Here is a 16659-nt window from a genome sequence, read left to right as displayed (position 1 = left end):
CAGTAGCTCCTTGCTGTGGGGTTCAATGCTATAGCTACAAAGTACAGTGCATGAATCACAAGGTTACTGTCAATGAACGCAAATCCATGTGGATGCATGCCAGATTCTCAACATATGGGATTTTCACAGAGCATCAACAAAATATGAGGAAATGTTGTGGAAATCATATGGAGGCTGAAGCAACATGGTTAAACATTAGAACCAAAGATACTTAGTCTTGAACTCATGCTGGTTAGCGACCTTTAAAGGGGCAACTTGTAAAATATAGGGGAGTATTTGAGTATCACCTCTGGAGCTACAAAATGGTATTATGAGACAGAGGACAGGCCAGGACAACCTGGTTAGCATGCTAAATTCAGTATCTGCAACACTGTATGTAGACATCTGCAACATAACATCAACACTGTTGTTTCTTCACATTCTGTTGATAATATTAGCTCATTTTTGGAATATATTAAACTAAAATTCTGGCCATATTTTACAAATTACACCTTTAAGAACATTTTTATTGTGGCAAAGGCATTTGAAGGACAAGGCTAGGACAATGTAGCCAGCTAAGAATCAAAGAAGGTGGGGACATACCAGAAGATTGACGGTGCAGCTCATGCGATTGTTGCGGCTGTCATCGCTCATCACGGTGCGGTAATCAAGGAGACGAATGAGGAGTCCCTTCACCAAGGCGACAAAATGCTGCACTTGTGGCCTCAGTGTTGGTTTCTCAGCAGCGCACTCCAGCAGGCTGGCAGACAAACATCCAAAAGTTAATCAGCAAGTTTAGAGAGCCTGGTGAATTCACTGCTGAGAGACCAGTGACCTGACAAAAGTTCGCTTTTGGAGGGTAATCAAGAAATCTAAATTACTTTTTGGATAGTGTTTTTTTATAATTTATATAGTGTTGTTTTATATTTATAGCATTAGGTATTTTGTAGGTTATTGGGCTTATACTGGGACCAGGGAAACTAATTTCATTCCACGTCATGTTTCTACATGTGTGAAATGACAATATAGCTCCTTGAATCCTTGAATCCTTGAACAACAGCAAAACTACACCATGGTGAAGATAGTGAAGTTTGACTTTAACATGTATCATATTCTTGTATCACTTTACTACAATTCTTATGCAGTACAGAGATTACTGACGACTGTAATTGTGGTATATTCAAATACTCAGGCCTACATGGTCTCCAGTAGTTGCATATATCGCTCGTCTCCTCCTCCACCCTCCACCTCGTGGTCCAACTTCAGAATGATCTCATTCTCAAACTGCAGAGGAAAAGGGGGAGAGAGGGAGAGAGGGCAAAGAGGGAAGAACAAAGGGAGATGAGAAAGCAAATGAGGGGAGGAATAGAAGAAGAAATCAATTATGCAAGCATAATTAAGGTGTCTGTTGTACTTTTAGGTGCAGTGCTAGAGGATGGAGGAGTGTACTGTGAGTGTGCGTGTGCCAGTGTTCCCGTGCAAATAATCTTAAAATGTTATTTATAAGTATTTCTGCACACACGTATAAAAAACATATTTCTGTTATACACATAGGAACATACACCACATGTGTTCAATATGTGAACTTCAGTCATACAGAAATGTGTGAACATACTGATGGTCACACATTTTTTGTATGTATGTTCGCTTTTTTACCTTCTGGAAGTTTCCACAGTGTGCATATTCACAAGTGATCATGTCGAAGAAGATGGGAATGGTGGCCCTTCTCAGCTCCTCCTCCGGGATCAAAGTCATCTCCAGGATGGGACCCACCATGCCAGGGATGAAACAGATCTTGTGACTGCCTAAAAGATACACCCACAAAATTAAAAACACAGGCAAAATCATCCATGACTCATCTCCCCATGATCACCACCTGTCCTGACTTTTACACCTCTGGTCTCTGTCCGCCAAAACGTCCCAATTCAAGACCTGATTTTCCTTTCCGCAACAATGACTTAGAATAATACTTGGAACTCAGAATATACAGTAGAATAATGTGAAATTGACTTACACAGTGAGTTACATTTTTGTCTGTCTATGCAGTGCTGACAATGAGACCTCTTATTACCCTGCTGTACCAAAAACAAACTGAAAGTGAAGTGAAAGTGAAGAGACACCTGCACCTACCTATACAGGCAGGTATGGCTTAATATATAGAAAAAACACACAGAAGCTGCAAGGGAACCACACTTATTTAAATAAACTAGATCTTCTTACCTAGTTTGTACCAGATATCACGTATTGCAAAGCCAATGAGTCTTCTCATATCTCCATATCTGACATGAAGAGAGACACAGAGACAGAGCCCTTAGCTTACATACGTTGGCTTGATATTTTCACCTTCAGTGCCTGAACAGCTCAGTGGAAAAAAAATAAAACTGCACTAATCTCCCCAAACATTAACTAAATTGAATGTCTATCTACAGGCACCGATAGGTAGGTAATAATAGGCAGTGGGAGTGTAAAGAGTAAAAGCAATTCCAAAATAGACCACAAATCACTGAATGAATGCAGGATGGACTAGATGCTGTAAATAAGGAAATTATATGGCCCATCTCTCACTTGGCCAGAATCTTGTTCCTCTTGGTTGGTGAGAAATTCTGAAGCTGCAGAGACTCCTGGGTAATAAAGGCCACTGCCAAGTGGAAGTAGTTATTCCATAACTAGAGAAAGAGGAAGAGGGGACTTTATAGAAAGAGAACACAGACTTCTCTATAAAAGTAGTACAAGCAGAACGTAAGTACACACAAACACACTAACCTGCACTTCAAAGTCGTCGTTATTGAGGAATTTTTGGTTCATAGTGTCCGCGTAGGTATTGATGGCTCTCAGGAACACTCTAACAGACAGAAACACACACATTCGTTGCACACACCGAAACAAAACACACTAATTTGTGTCGAATTGTATCAGAAGAAATGAAAACCAAAAAAAAGTAAAAAGTAATTCTCATGCAGTAGTTTGGTTGCTGATGAAAGATTAACAAATAAAAAGCAACTCTGACGTTTAAGAATAAAGGAAGGAGAATCTGTAAGTGATTACAAATGCAACTTATTTGTTATAATTATCAAAGAACTTCAGCTTTGACGGCTGTTCTACCTCATAGTTTTATACTGCTGTTGAATATTGCTTCAGATTCAAACAGTCTGTATCAGCGAGCTGTGACTTTGTGCAAATCTTGTGCCCATCTTCCTGCCCCAACACTATCTATCATTGTTATTCAGAATCGACTGCCGTATCCTTTCCCTCACCTCCTTTTGTTTTCTTTCTTCCACTCTCTATCTGCACATCTCTTCAATAACTCCAGCCTACAAACTCCTTATGAACCTTTCTTTTTCTCTGACACAGCTGTAGCCTTTAGCTCACATACCAAGAAAATAAACCTTTCACTCCATCAGGTCACACATACAAAAAATATTTGTCCCATCAGCCTTTCTCATCATCACAGCCCTGATCCCAGCTTTACTATATTTAACTTATTCCTGTGTGGGTTTGGGTGGGTTCAAAAGTCACTGTAGCAACAATCAATCCTCTAAAAGTCACATACAGCAAGCTTCAGTGAGCCTATAGCGGGTCATGCTTGGGCAGTTGTGGCCTAATCAGCTACAGAAGCAGGACACTGGTACTGTGTACATGTATGCTTGTAGTATGGTACCTGTTCTGAACCATGATCATGGCCATCCAGTCAGAGGGATACACATGTTTCCCAATGAGGTCCTTGAAAAGCAGGAAAGACTCCATCAGGAAGTCCTGCAGTGAAATGAACAAGGGAGTAAGTGTGTAACTAATAACTATATGTTTATTTAGTACAGTCTGAAATAGTTCTGAGGCATCTGCAGGTGTGTGTACTTACCACAAGATCGTAGGTTCCACTGAAGGTTTCAATGTATGTAGCATAGTGACGATCATCCATCTGATTGAGGATAGCTGTCATGCAGGCTACCACTCTGGACTACAAAGGCAAAGTTTGGGTGCATGAGAGAGAAAGGGAACACCATTAGTTTACAGGCACTGTGTCGCTGTTCTTAAGCTGAGTGCTATACATCTAAAGCCAAAGGCATTTAAATCTTTTAAGATAATTTGTTGCTGCACCACGTCTGCACCATTCTGACGCTAATTTAAGCAACAAATTATTAAGTCCAAACGGCATCTACATCATCACATACTGCCTACATGACCTCATACAAAAGGGCAACATTCTGAGCAAGGAAAATTGTTATGATGTTCTTTTCAACGATGATGTATGCATCAATAAGTTGTTAGCCCAATTTTATTTTAAAAAATTTGCATAATTATAATAAACAAACATAACTGCTGCCAGAAAGACTGGCAGCTTCTGCACTTTCTAAATTATATTCTTTAGTTCATTGTGGCACTCTGCCAGAAGGTAAGATTTTTGTACAGTTGATAGATATTTCACAGGAACATACACAGGTTCAAACAGATACTCTTCTTTCATTTTGGTCCTACATTTACATAATGCAGATTTTTAGTGTTGTTTTTAATAAGATATTAACTTCTCACAGTAGGTGCACTTAACTCTGAATATGGCCTAAGGTGAGTACACAAAATCACATGCACAGACTTGGTAATGGGGAGAATTAGAGAAGGAAAATGAAAGTGAAGGAAAGTCTGGATGTCTACGGCTGTGAAAGTAATACATGAAAGATGAGGATAGGCAGGAAAAAAAAAGTTTTGCACAAGTTTTAAGTGTGTGTGAAACCACTTATGCTGAGGAAAAACTCCTTGAGCTGGATTAAATTCATGGTGAATTTAGCACAAACCTTTCCACAACCAGAGGCTGAGAGGAGGAAGACACTGAGAGGGGCAGTGGGCAACAAAAGAGAAGAAAACAGAGAAGAGGAGGACCAACACTGAACTGCACTGACCAGAAGAGAACAGAAATAACCAAAGGCATGAATGTGAATAGACTGCATATATTACACACAGAGATATTATAATATGCCTTAGAGTGCAAAAATATTGACTGGTTAGTCAAGCCCAAGTCATATACCACCAACCCCTTTCACGTCCCTCTTCTCCATGTACTCCACTTGTTTGTCTGATGTTACTTTTACAGTCAGTTTGTTTTGTTCTACTTCCAAAAACAACATTTTTTGATGCTTAATTCATGTAGTGAAGATCAGAAACCTTTTTCAGAAACGTACTGCCAGGGTTTAGGTGAAATTATCCTCTGGAGGCGGTGGAGGAAAAGGGAAACATGAGACGAAGATGAAGGATGATGGATGGTTGTAGATGAAGGATGAATGGCATCTAATTTGACGACAGCTTTTAGCTCATCGAAATGAACAGTTAGCGCAGGTACGAGTTTGTTTTTGCATGCATACTGAAAAGATAAAATCATGTATGCAAAGCAAAACACATTTTCACCATGTAAAGTTTTAGAAGTTTGAACGGCTGAAGCTACAGAAGTATGGCTTACAAGCAGGAGCTAATATTCACAGCCGTCTGCACACTGGAGAGCACGTCAGTGGCTATAAGTGTCAGGTCAGATGCTACAATAGGAATCTGAACTACACATTGAGATAATTTGTAATTTGAATTAGTATATCTCCACAGTCAAATGTTATTTAAAAAAAAAAAAAAGACGCACAACAGTTGTCATTAATGTTAACAACACTGGTTAAATGTGGTTAACCGGTGGTGCCAGTTTAACTATCTGGCTAATTATTTATTAGGATCATCCCAAGTCTTGCTTCGGGCAGTGCTGTATGCTTTACTGTCACCGGCACAAAAGGCAGCATTACTGGCTCTGGACAGGGCCATACGCTCTCCATTTATTCAGGCTTTTTAGGTTGGAGTATAATTTCAGCTTCATCATTAACACATTTGCTGATGTACAAGGTCGATGAAGATGCATACTCCTCAAGGCTGATGCGGTTCTCCTGGGTGGCTAAATGTCTAAACATGTGACAGTCTGTTCACTCAAAACAGTCCTGTAGCTTCAACTGTCCACACATTAACAGTATTTAGCAGTGGTATGACCATTTTTATCAGCTGGTAGTAAGCAGGCAGGTCAAGCAGGGAAATATTTCCTGACTAACCAAAATGGGGATGGTGGAGGGCTTTGAAGGTGCCAAGAATTTTTGTACAAATATGGCCCGGTGCAATGCTCCATTCGCTACTCAAGTGATTGTTTTTTTTTTTTTTAATACTTTTGTTCTCTAACTCATCTGGTTAATTAGATGACAATAACAATACTTTTATTTGAGCACAGTTTTTTTGGCTACTGTTACCACTGTCAGCACACTTCGTTCTTTAATCTGTCTTCCCTTCTTTCCTCTCGTCCCTCATGTTCCACCCTTGATACTGAAATAACAATTACTAAAATGAGGAAGCAAGATTTTGATTATTTTTCAATGTCTTTTTTTTTTTTTTGTCTTAACCCCTAAAATCAGTTGTTATTGATCGTAAAAAACACCAGCATCGACAGTTTTCCTGACATGACAACAAGTTTGTAAAATACAGTATATAAATATACATTAACTCAAGCTGCACATCTTTCCTTCTCCTCACTCTCACTTTTCCTTAGTGTGTAATGGGTGATCACTAATAGGATTAAGAGCACACACACCCACTCACCAAAACTTCTCAGTTTAGTGCTTTCTGGTTGTATGTTCACTGTGTTTGCTTGTGTGTGTGTGTGTGTGTGAGAAGCGTAGGTCACGTGCCGTATTGCCCTACTTCAGCATAATTGGTCTTCTATGAGGATTAACACCATCTACAGCCCACAAAACACAAATGCTCAAAGGGCTAACTTTATGACCATCAACTGTCCTCACACATAAATGTGTTTCATCAACACATTGCATGACCTGCAAAGACATAAGGGAGGCTTATGAACCTTGTGCATATTAATAAAACTACTGACAACTGCAGTGCGTGTGACTGAGAGAGAGGAAGAGCGCTTCGGGCTTGCTGAGGCAAAGGCCTTACGCAACAGTGAAGAGATTACTGACAAAACAGGACACAGATGCTGTGAGGCCTGGGATTTCTCTCCCTTCCTCTTGCTCCTCCTCTCTCCTTCACTTTGTCTCCATTTATCTATCTCCAGTCTCTCCCTCAAGCCACTCTCTTTAATAATGTCTTAACAGCTGTAATTTCAGCCTTGCATGACAATAAAAGTTATCTGTAAATGCACCTGCATCAGAATCTTTATTGTCATTATACAACAAGTACAATGACATTCTGTGTAGCTTCTCTCCAGACATAATTTTAACTGTACATGTTGAAAAAAAAAAACAGAATATAGCAAAACAGTATAAAACAGAATAAAATAAAAACAGACTCAGTATAGCAGCGAAATCATTAAATTTACAAAGACTTACAGGTGCAAGTTATAAACATAAGAAGTCTCTTAGAGCAAAATTATTGTGGTGTGTGCAAATCATTTTCTCTTTGTGCACTTGTATAGCAGCGGAGGTAGTTCAGCAGTGTGCATGTGCAAAAACAACAAAAAAGAGTGAAAGAGCTGAACCACTGCATCTACACACTCCTCCACCTTGAATCATGACATCTAATCTAAACATGGTTATGAATACATACAAGCTGGAATATTCATACCACTCCACGTGATGCTTTTGCTGTTCGTACAAGCTTTTAAAAAGAAGTTTTTACTTTTAATTCCCAGACGTGTGGTTAAATACATGATCTTTTGGATATATTTCTTAGCCAAAGCGATTAAAAAGTAAACTTTTTTCATGCATGGGAACATCCCTGTCTTGGAGCCTGTCCTGGCCAGCCTCAGTAGGGAAATGGCTGATGAGGGAGGGTCTGTTCAACTCATTTGGGCCTTACAAGCTGGCTGGCCCATGTGCTCACTCTCCCCCTTGCTATAGCTGACAACTACCGTGCATCACCTTCTTTTGCACTTCAGTACCTCCACAGCACACATGCTAAACATCCATGGATTACTGACGATGCTGATTTTCACAGTCCATTGTCCATTTGTGTTGCTTTGACTCCATCCTTGTCCTATTCCCAGTTACAGTTTCTTACATACTTCAGAAAAACACAGCATTACCGCAGTGCCAGTACTGTTGAGTCTCGTTTACTTCTTTCCTGAACCTGGATTTGTCAGCAGGTGTTTAGTGAGCATTCTCAGTGATTGCAGTACACCAGTTCCAACAACGAAACCTTTACACAACTGTCACAGCACAGCAGCAAATAGAATAATAAAACCATTGAAACGGTGTGTGACATGCTACAACATACCAGAAGAGATCCTAAATAGACATGTGTCATAACCTGACCCAGTCAACAAAGCAATGTCTATCTGAAGCTTGCTAACTGTTGCCACCATAGGTTATTGGTTAAAGTAAGGCGGTAGCAGTGTGCATTTAAGAGTACCTATAATTACCTATACCTAATTACCTATAAATTTAACTTTTCATTTGAGAGAAAGATCGTGTCATTTTGTCTTTCAAAACTTACATCACCACTTTATGTCCCCAAGTCTGAATACTCTGTTTAAAGTTAATTATTCCCAAGAGACCCCCGCAACGCTGATGGATAGGCAGAAGAAAATGGATGGATTGATGGCTTCCCAAGAGATGCCCAGTGGGATAAATGGTGAAACACAACTGATGCAATTAAATATAATTAATTTTAAATTAAGACTGAGCTTTAAAGCATTAACTCTGACAGCCCTAATTTGAATACTTAAAGCAGTAGGGCTTAATCTATCACAGGAACACAAGGAAATGTTTGACATGTTCACAACTGCCACTCAGTCATGAGGGATTGTGGACTAAGTACCCACCAGGTACACATGGATCATGGCATCTACTTGTAGGCTCATGCTGGTAAAATTAACAGTCCCCAACACATTATCCTATTTTGAGGACTAGACAGAAAATCATTTGTACTGCAAAACAGACGCAATATAATAAATATGTTTCAGTTTAACCCTCAGGCTGATAACAACAACCATCCATTGAGAGAATTCGATATCAGGCCTGTAGATGCCTTTTGCATCACTTCACTCTGACAGTGCTCTCCAAATCACCGTTTCCTTTTTTCTCCAGAAAACACAGCCTCACTGGAAGCCTGCAGCATTTCTCACTGTACCTTAACAGACAAATGCTCATCTCTGACACCCCCCCCCACCCCCACCCCCAATTACACACAGAGACACACAGGTTTTTCCAATACCTGGGGCTGAGGTGAGACATGGCGGTGATGAAAGAGAGAGATGGATTGTGCAGAGGTGTAATTAGAGCTGCTCTGTGTGTGCGTGTGTGTGCATTTGTGTGTGTGTGCGTGCGAGGAAAAGAAACGGAGAGCAGTATCACTTTTGCTTTTCGTTGTGTATGCGAACATGTACGCTTGTTTACTGCTCGGAAAACAGATCGGTGTGTCCTCAGACTCCCATTTCCCAGTCATGTACAAAGAGACACAATCAGCTGATACAAATAAGGAAGAAAACACAAAAGGGGGGACAGAGGTCAAGAGGAAATGAATCATGAGAAGAGAAAGGAGGAGAAGACAGGGACATACTTCTCATCTTCCACTCTAAAAATCAAAGTACCGATACCTCACAGATACAACACAACTGTCATACTTTGTCACCCTTGTATGTTTTTGTGCACACGTGTATCGCTTTTAAAGGCCATGTAAGTTTGTGCTGCACCATGGCTGCTTATGTAATGTGCACACACGCATTTACACGATCACACACACATCTCTTTGCTCGTCTCACCAGAGGTCAATTGAAACACAAGGTGAGTCAACCACTTTGCAGTGGCGCATACATCACCGGTTATTTTCAGATGGGACAGGGGCCAGGAGGGACATTCACATGGACACTGCATCAGGGGGCCACTCAGGGAACACACACACACAAACACACAGGTAATATCATTGTACACACACACACACACTCGCAAATGCTAACGGTCATAACTCAAAACACAGTTACATAAACCACACAACAATTTTACAATATTTATGAGAGCTTCTCCTTCACGTCTTAACTTAAAGGGACAGTTCACCCCAAAATCAAAGATATATATTTGTCCTCTTACCTGTAGTGCTATTTAACCATCCAGATTGTTTTGGTGAGAGTTGCTGAATTTTGAAGATTTTTTCTGTAAAGATGTCAGCATTCTTTCTAATATGACATAAATAGCTCCTCACTTAAGTGCCAAAAAAATACATTTGAAGACCTCAACAACAATGTCTGTCCCCGAAAATTACCACTCAGATACTCAAGATTTTCCACAAGATTCTTCCAAAATTTTTATGAGCAGTTTCACATGGAAACACTTTTGTTTCTACCAAATGTCAACATATGTGGTGAGCTACTTGGAAACTGTAGTCAACTGAGCTACCAGTTACTCCACATTAAAAAAAGCTTCACTAATGTGAGGCGTGAGAGCGAGAAGAGCTACAAAGAAAACTCTTTCGAGCTTCAGAAATTCTTGGAAAAAATACCACTTGTGTCAACAGCACTACACGATCAATGAAAGCAACTACTGAAAAGCCGCTACCACCATGTTTCTCATAAATGTAATTAAACTGGTAAGACCATTACCTGTAGCACCACCGCTGACAGGATAGCTAACATAGCTATCTAAGCTAGCTAACACTACCACCCTCATCCATGTGTGTCCATCATATGTTGACTAAACAGGTCTCTGGAAAGAGACATTGCAGGTGGGCTGTTCAAAAGTTTTTGTTTTTATCTTTTTTCTTGGCACATTGCCATTCAGATCCATTATATTTGAGAGAAGGCAGAGATGTCTATAGCCAATATCTCCAAAACTCCACAACTCACAACAAATCAATCAAGATGGATAAATAGCACTGCAGGAAAGCAGAAAAAAAACTGTCCCTTTATTTGAGTTAGACCTAAATTCACAGTTTTAAACTTCTAACCTGCAAAAGAAGTGAATACCTGCTAAATAATGCTGTCTTTCCTGATGCATGACAAAAAAGGAAATTCATTTGCAAGCACAGACTTCCTGCTGTTCACCAAAGACAAAGCACTCATAATTAAGCATAATTAGGACCTGATGTCATGCGGCGTTTAATCTCATTTTGTCTTCAATTCAACTTGTTTTTTTGTCTTGTTTGCCCTGAGAAAAAAGTCAACATCATGAGATAATATGAGCAGAGGAAGAAAGAGAATGAGACAGAAGTAGGGTGGGAGATGAGACAGTAAACCACAGAGGATGAGGTGAGTGTGAGAGATGAAGATGAAAGAAGGAGGATAAAGTGGGGCAAATAAGGGGAGGACAGTGACAAAACAGCTCAAAGAGAAGAGTGAGGTGAAGCTACCAGGGAGAGAAAGCGACACAACCAGACAGAGAGCGATACGGCAGAGAGAGGCAATAGTAGAACATGTTCACATAGAAAAGCAAAGTTATAAATAAAGTGACTGATAGAAGCAAAGTGTGTTTCTGTGTTTTCAAAGGAGTGAATGTGTTTGTTGGTGGCATCGCTCTACTCACGGGAGCAGACGCTTTTATGCTGCCAAAGTTTCACTGGGTCTGTGACCATGCCAGGGTCAGTGCAGGCACACACACACACACACACACACACACACACACAGAGCATGCAGCAGGAGATGGCATTGGATCAGCCACACATCAAGAGACAGAAATAGGAAAATAGGCAGAAGAGTGAGTGAGAGAGAGAGAGAGACGATGGTGGAATAAATCATGGAGAGACACTAAAACTAAAGAGTGAGAATCAAAAGAGAGGTAGTATAGAATAAAATGAGACGGAGATAGGTCAGAGAAAAGGAGAAAGAGAGGAGGGGGCAGAGGGAGAGAGAGAGAGAGAGAGAGGGAGAGAGAAAGAGAGAAAGGGGGGGAGAGAAACAGACAGAGAGAGAGAGAGAGAGAGAGAGAATCACTAGGCTCCGTGAGCATGCCAGGATCAGCAGCAAAAGAATGAGACAGAGAGAGAGAGATAGCGAGCGGTAAAGAGTCTGAGGAGAGAGCTGCTGAGGACCAAAGGACTATCAGAGATGAGGGAGAGACACAGAGGCAGAGCAGAAGCATGCGGACCAAAGAGGAGCATAAGAAAAGGTAAGTGACTGAGAAAGCAATGAAAGACAGTTGTTAGAAATGATTAGTCTGTACATGTACAGGAAGAGTGTGTACGTCGCTGATAGCTTAAAAGCCTGAAATGTTTCTTTCTCCTTTTGGTAAAGATGCTGTATTATGACTCCCATGAATCCTTCCACTCTCATAGCTCACAGCTAGTACTTTATTTTCAAAGCTGCTCATTCAAGATTTATAAGACACTGGCCAGCATGTGAATGGAGGTAATGACAATTGTATGGAAGCAAGCAACAGTGAGAGATCTGGACTAATGGATAAAATCCTTTAGATTTTCACCTCTGGACCACACACACACACTGGCTTTGGTTTAAAGAATTATGCCCTGCAGACGCGGTGGCTTAGACAATACTATCTCTACTTGTGTGTGTTTAGATGTTATTATTTAAAGAAGTAATGTGTTCACAGCATCAGAACTATGTGTGAATACACGTCTGTGTGTGTGTGTGTGTGTGTGTGTGTGTGTGTGTGTGTGTGTGCATGGCAGGTGAGTAATCCTATCCATCTGTCACAGTCGGATTTGATGCATATGATAATGTCTGTGTGCGTTTGTGTACACTACGTGTGTAGTGCTTACTTTGCGTGTTTTATCATGTTCCAAATGCTTCTGTTGATTTATGCATCTGTGTGTTTGTGTGTGTGTGTGTGTGTGTGTGTGCGTGTGTTATATCCAACTGCTGAACCAATCATCAGAACAGCTAGTGTGGCTTTAATATGGGATTATATAGCAATAACCCTTCTCTTATACACTAATGCTGCCCCTGTGCATCTGGGTATGTGTCTGTGTGTCCGTGTGTGTGTGTGTGCGTGAGAGTGTGTGAGAGCGAGAGAGAGCTGGAACAAGTAAATGTTTGCAGGGATCTACAGTGGATATATGTGACCTTAACATTTATATAACAATCATTTAAGAACATCAATTGAATTAAATACATGCATGTGTATGTTTGTGTATCTGTGTCACACTTTTAAACAGTATTTCACTGGCACAAACAAACACATCAACAAGTCAAAAACTGAGTAAGAAAATACGTCTCTCTGTATGTTAGGACTTTTTATAAGATAAATCATTTAAATCGCATGAAAATGTCAAAGAAATGTTCAAGGTCAAAATTAACTCTGCGTGAACAATATAAAGAACAATGATTTTTATTGGACCCAGAGTTATGGAAGAACATTTGTTGAATAAGTGATGTCATAATGCTGAAATGTATAGGGAGCTTGTGCATCAGAATAGACTTGCTAAGTGCATTTCTCTGTTCTGCATGATACATAGCCAACAGATGCTGGCAGGATCTTGATTCAGTACTAATCAAATCTCTAAAGATTCATTCATTTGTTATTTTTTTTTAAAATACTTTTTCAACATTTGGAAGCATTGTATATTTGTTATAACTGAAAGAAACAAATGAAAACTTGAACTTGATATTTGTTGGTAGCATTTCAAAACTTTGTGTAAAATTTAAGTCATAAAAGCAAACAGCAGGGATGACAGTGTGTGTAATACAAATACATGCAGCAAAGAAAGAGGTAATGAGAAGGGTTGTGTTTCACAGAAATGAATTTTATTTCTTCTCTCCAGAGGAGAATAGATCATGATGGAGAGAAAGGAAAATAAAGGTTAAGTAAGACTGACAGTACGACAGAGTGAAAAGAAATGTATGTGAGGACTTACATATGCGTCCTTGTGTGGGAATGGGTGTGTGTGTGTGTGTGTGTCTCTCACTGACACTTTAGCCACTCTGCTAACCAGACAGGCAGTGAACAAGTGATGAGAAGGAGATGAGATGAGATGGGGTGAAAGAGAAAAGACGAGAAAGTCAGAAGGGCAGGAAGATGGATGAGCAAGGGGGAGGAAGGGCAACCGTGGCAACAGGATGGAGTGATGGAAGGAGAGATAGACGGGGGGGAGGTTAATGATGGAGAGATTGGATGAGTGTGGACAGGATGAGTGATATGGTAGAGAAGAAAGAGATGAGATGATAGAAGAGAATGGAGAGAAGAGCGAGTGCTCAGAGGACGAAGACAGCTGAAAAGGAGGGATAAAAAGATGAGGTGACAGGAAGAAAAGCCATAAGGAAAGAAGTGGAGAGTATGGCGTTTGAGCAAAAATGCAGACTAAATCGCACTCTGCTAGCCATGCTGATAAGCTGAGTGTGTGTGGTTATGCATCTGCAGTTCCCACTCTAACTTAGACACTCTGCTCTCCCCTGCTGGCTTCCAGGATCTAGTTTTCCATTTTATCATGGTCATCTCTGATCATCAAATATTTGAGCACAAATATCTCATGAATATTCAGTGTTACGTTGATCTTTCTGCTCTGCCGCTCAACAAACACACATTCTGCTTGCGAACAAGAAAACAAATAAATTAAGCAGGAAGAGGGATGATGGATGGGTTAATGATATGTTCTTTGACTATATTTTACGCCTTTATTGTTTCAGGTACATAACTGGTTGTAAATAAGCTTACATCATAAACCTGAGGGCCTTCTGAGGGGAACAGATCAATTAGAATTATGTGCTATGATTCCTCTGTTGAACAAGTAAAAGGAGTTATAAGATTTTTATTTCACACTGGATTTGCAGATAAGGATTAAGTACTTGTTACCATTATCTGGTTCCTCAGAGAAAAGACTGGCCTAATCAATTAAGAATTTAGTAATATCTGGCTAAATTAATCTTTTCCTTTCGTCTTATGTATGCATCACTGCTTCCAAACATGTGCACACGCACACTTACATAAACATAACAAAATACATACACTCAGGACTGACCGTATTGGCTCACATTCTACAGCTTTAAAATCAAAACATTACTCCTCATTATCTACTTCAACATGTGCTCGAAGAGGCTCCTGATGCTCTGAACTCAGGTTCAGAGCAAAGTGAAATCTTCACAGGCACAAAGATGGTGAGCCAGATTGGAACATAAATTTATCATGAACACAAAGTACACAACGTGCTGGAGAGCGGTGGAAATATTCGGAAAATGTGCAGAGAACCTGTTGGCGTTAAATCTGAGTGATAATAATACAACAAAATAGAATAGAGTAATAGTTTAGCTAAAACTGGTGGATGCATTTGAACATGTATTTATATTAAAACTGGGGTTTGATGGCTCAGGATGCCATGACAAAATATTTTCCTTTACAACAATGGTATAAAAAAAAAAAAAAAAAAAGAGTCACTTGAGCCTCCCCAAACAATATTTTCATGAGAAGCACCGATTATGCTGTGATGGCTGAGATGCTTGGCTTTTGTGATATCAATCTTAGCCTTTGTGTCTTCTTGCTCTTCAGTTGGTGCTGATTAAAGTGCACTGTCCTTAAAAAATACAGTTGCACCCAATTAAAATGCACAACAGGCTGCAGAACGCTGAGCAGGTTTCATGTTGTGTTCACAATCATTACTGGATTCTTCCATCTGTCTGAAGCGCAGAGATGAATGTTACACCATGAACAAAGCATGTAATGAATGACCAATTATGGAAGCAGAAAGAAAACAAAAACAGCGCATTCGCACTGTATATCTGCAATGCAGCATGCCAATATTGGACATCCGGAGACAATACAATATCAATTTATATGCAGAAATGGAAAACAAGTACTAATATGAACGTTTGCTGCAGCACATGAGAGGTAAAACACAAGCTGCCTTTTAGCTCTTAAAAGGAAGGACTCTGCTGAATTTCTCTCTCAGAAAAATGTTGGTTCAAGTGAAGCAGTGAAGTTGTACTTGTAATGAGCTGATCAGCCTGTCCGACCTGTCTGACAACTCATCGTCATTTTCAATCTTCAGTCACATTAAAGCAAAGGGACGTCTTGACAACCTGTGCTGACAACACTCAAACTTCTTCCTGAAATTGTTCACCTCCTGTGCATACGATCTTGAAATTATGTTGGATTTCGCTTGTTTTGTAGTGATTCATATTCATGGAAATATAAAATATGTATTTTGACTGTGCAACACTGGATGAACTCTTGCATACTTATTCATATTGATTCCTGGAGTGCCTTGAAATGCAGAGATTTTTCTTGCCAAGTGCCTTTATTGTAATAAATGGTCCTAAATTCTCCAGTGTAAAGTGTCCTCAGAAGAATTAAGTGTTGGATTGAAATTTATAGTTTCAAATGCTTAGAAGAAAAAAAATCAGTCATAACAATACAGAGTAGATAAAAATAAAATGCTGAAGCAGAGAAGTTTTCTTTGGTTGTTTTGAGCCCAGGCAGCAGAGGGGGAAACTGACTACACTTCCCAAAATGCATCTTGTGCACTGTCTCGAAGGGCCAATAAAGTGCTGCGTTTGTTCTGCTGTGGCGCTGAGTGGGCGAGGGAGATAGAGAGCGAGAGAAGCAGTTTGATTACAGAGCAATAAAGCGAGTCTCAGTCTCCCCAGAACACACACAGAGGGCCCGTCAATCGGCAGTTGAAAAATGGGGCTCACCTTGGAACAACAGGGGACTCGATTCGCTGGAGCATTCAGCGCTCAGTTACCACTGCAAAGGCGTGGGAGCGCAGTCATTCACACACACATGTTTATGTACACACATAGACAAGGTCTCGCTGAGACTGCCTGCGTTGCAGCCAATT

General features: G+C 40.1%; 1 protein-coding gene across 1 annotated transcript in view; it reads right to left on the bottom strand.

The window, feature by feature from the left end:
* LOC124067783 (dedicator of cytokinesis protein 2-like) overlaps positions 1-16659 on the bottom strand; it is a 90003-nt gene that overhangs the window by 15790 nt on the left and 57554 nt on the right. Inside the window, exons 27-34 of the mRNA XM_046405385.1 lie at positions 3836-3934; positions 3638-3732; positions 2743-2821; positions 2545-2645; positions 2200-2258; positions 1636-1784; positions 1178-1263; positions 583-739 (exon numbers count right to left, since the gene is read on the bottom strand). Coding sequence (XP_046261341.1) covers positions 583-739; positions 1178-1263; positions 1636-1784; positions 2200-2258; positions 2545-2645; positions 2743-2821; positions 3638-3732; positions 3836-3934 — 825 coding nt within the window. The remainder of the gene's footprint in view (positions 1-582; positions 740-1177; positions 1264-1635; positions 1785-2199; positions 2259-2544; positions 2646-2742; positions 2822-3637; positions 3733-3835; positions 3935-16659) is intronic.

This window comes from Scatophagus argus, chromosome 12 (genome assembly GCF_020382885.2).
Source record: "Scatophagus argus isolate fScaArg1 chromosome 12, fScaArg1.pri, whole genome shotgun sequence".
NCBI lineage: Eukaryota > Metazoa > Chordata > Actinopteri > Scatophagidae > Scatophagus > Scatophagus argus.
This window is presented reverse-complemented; position numbering and strand designations above follow the sequence as displayed.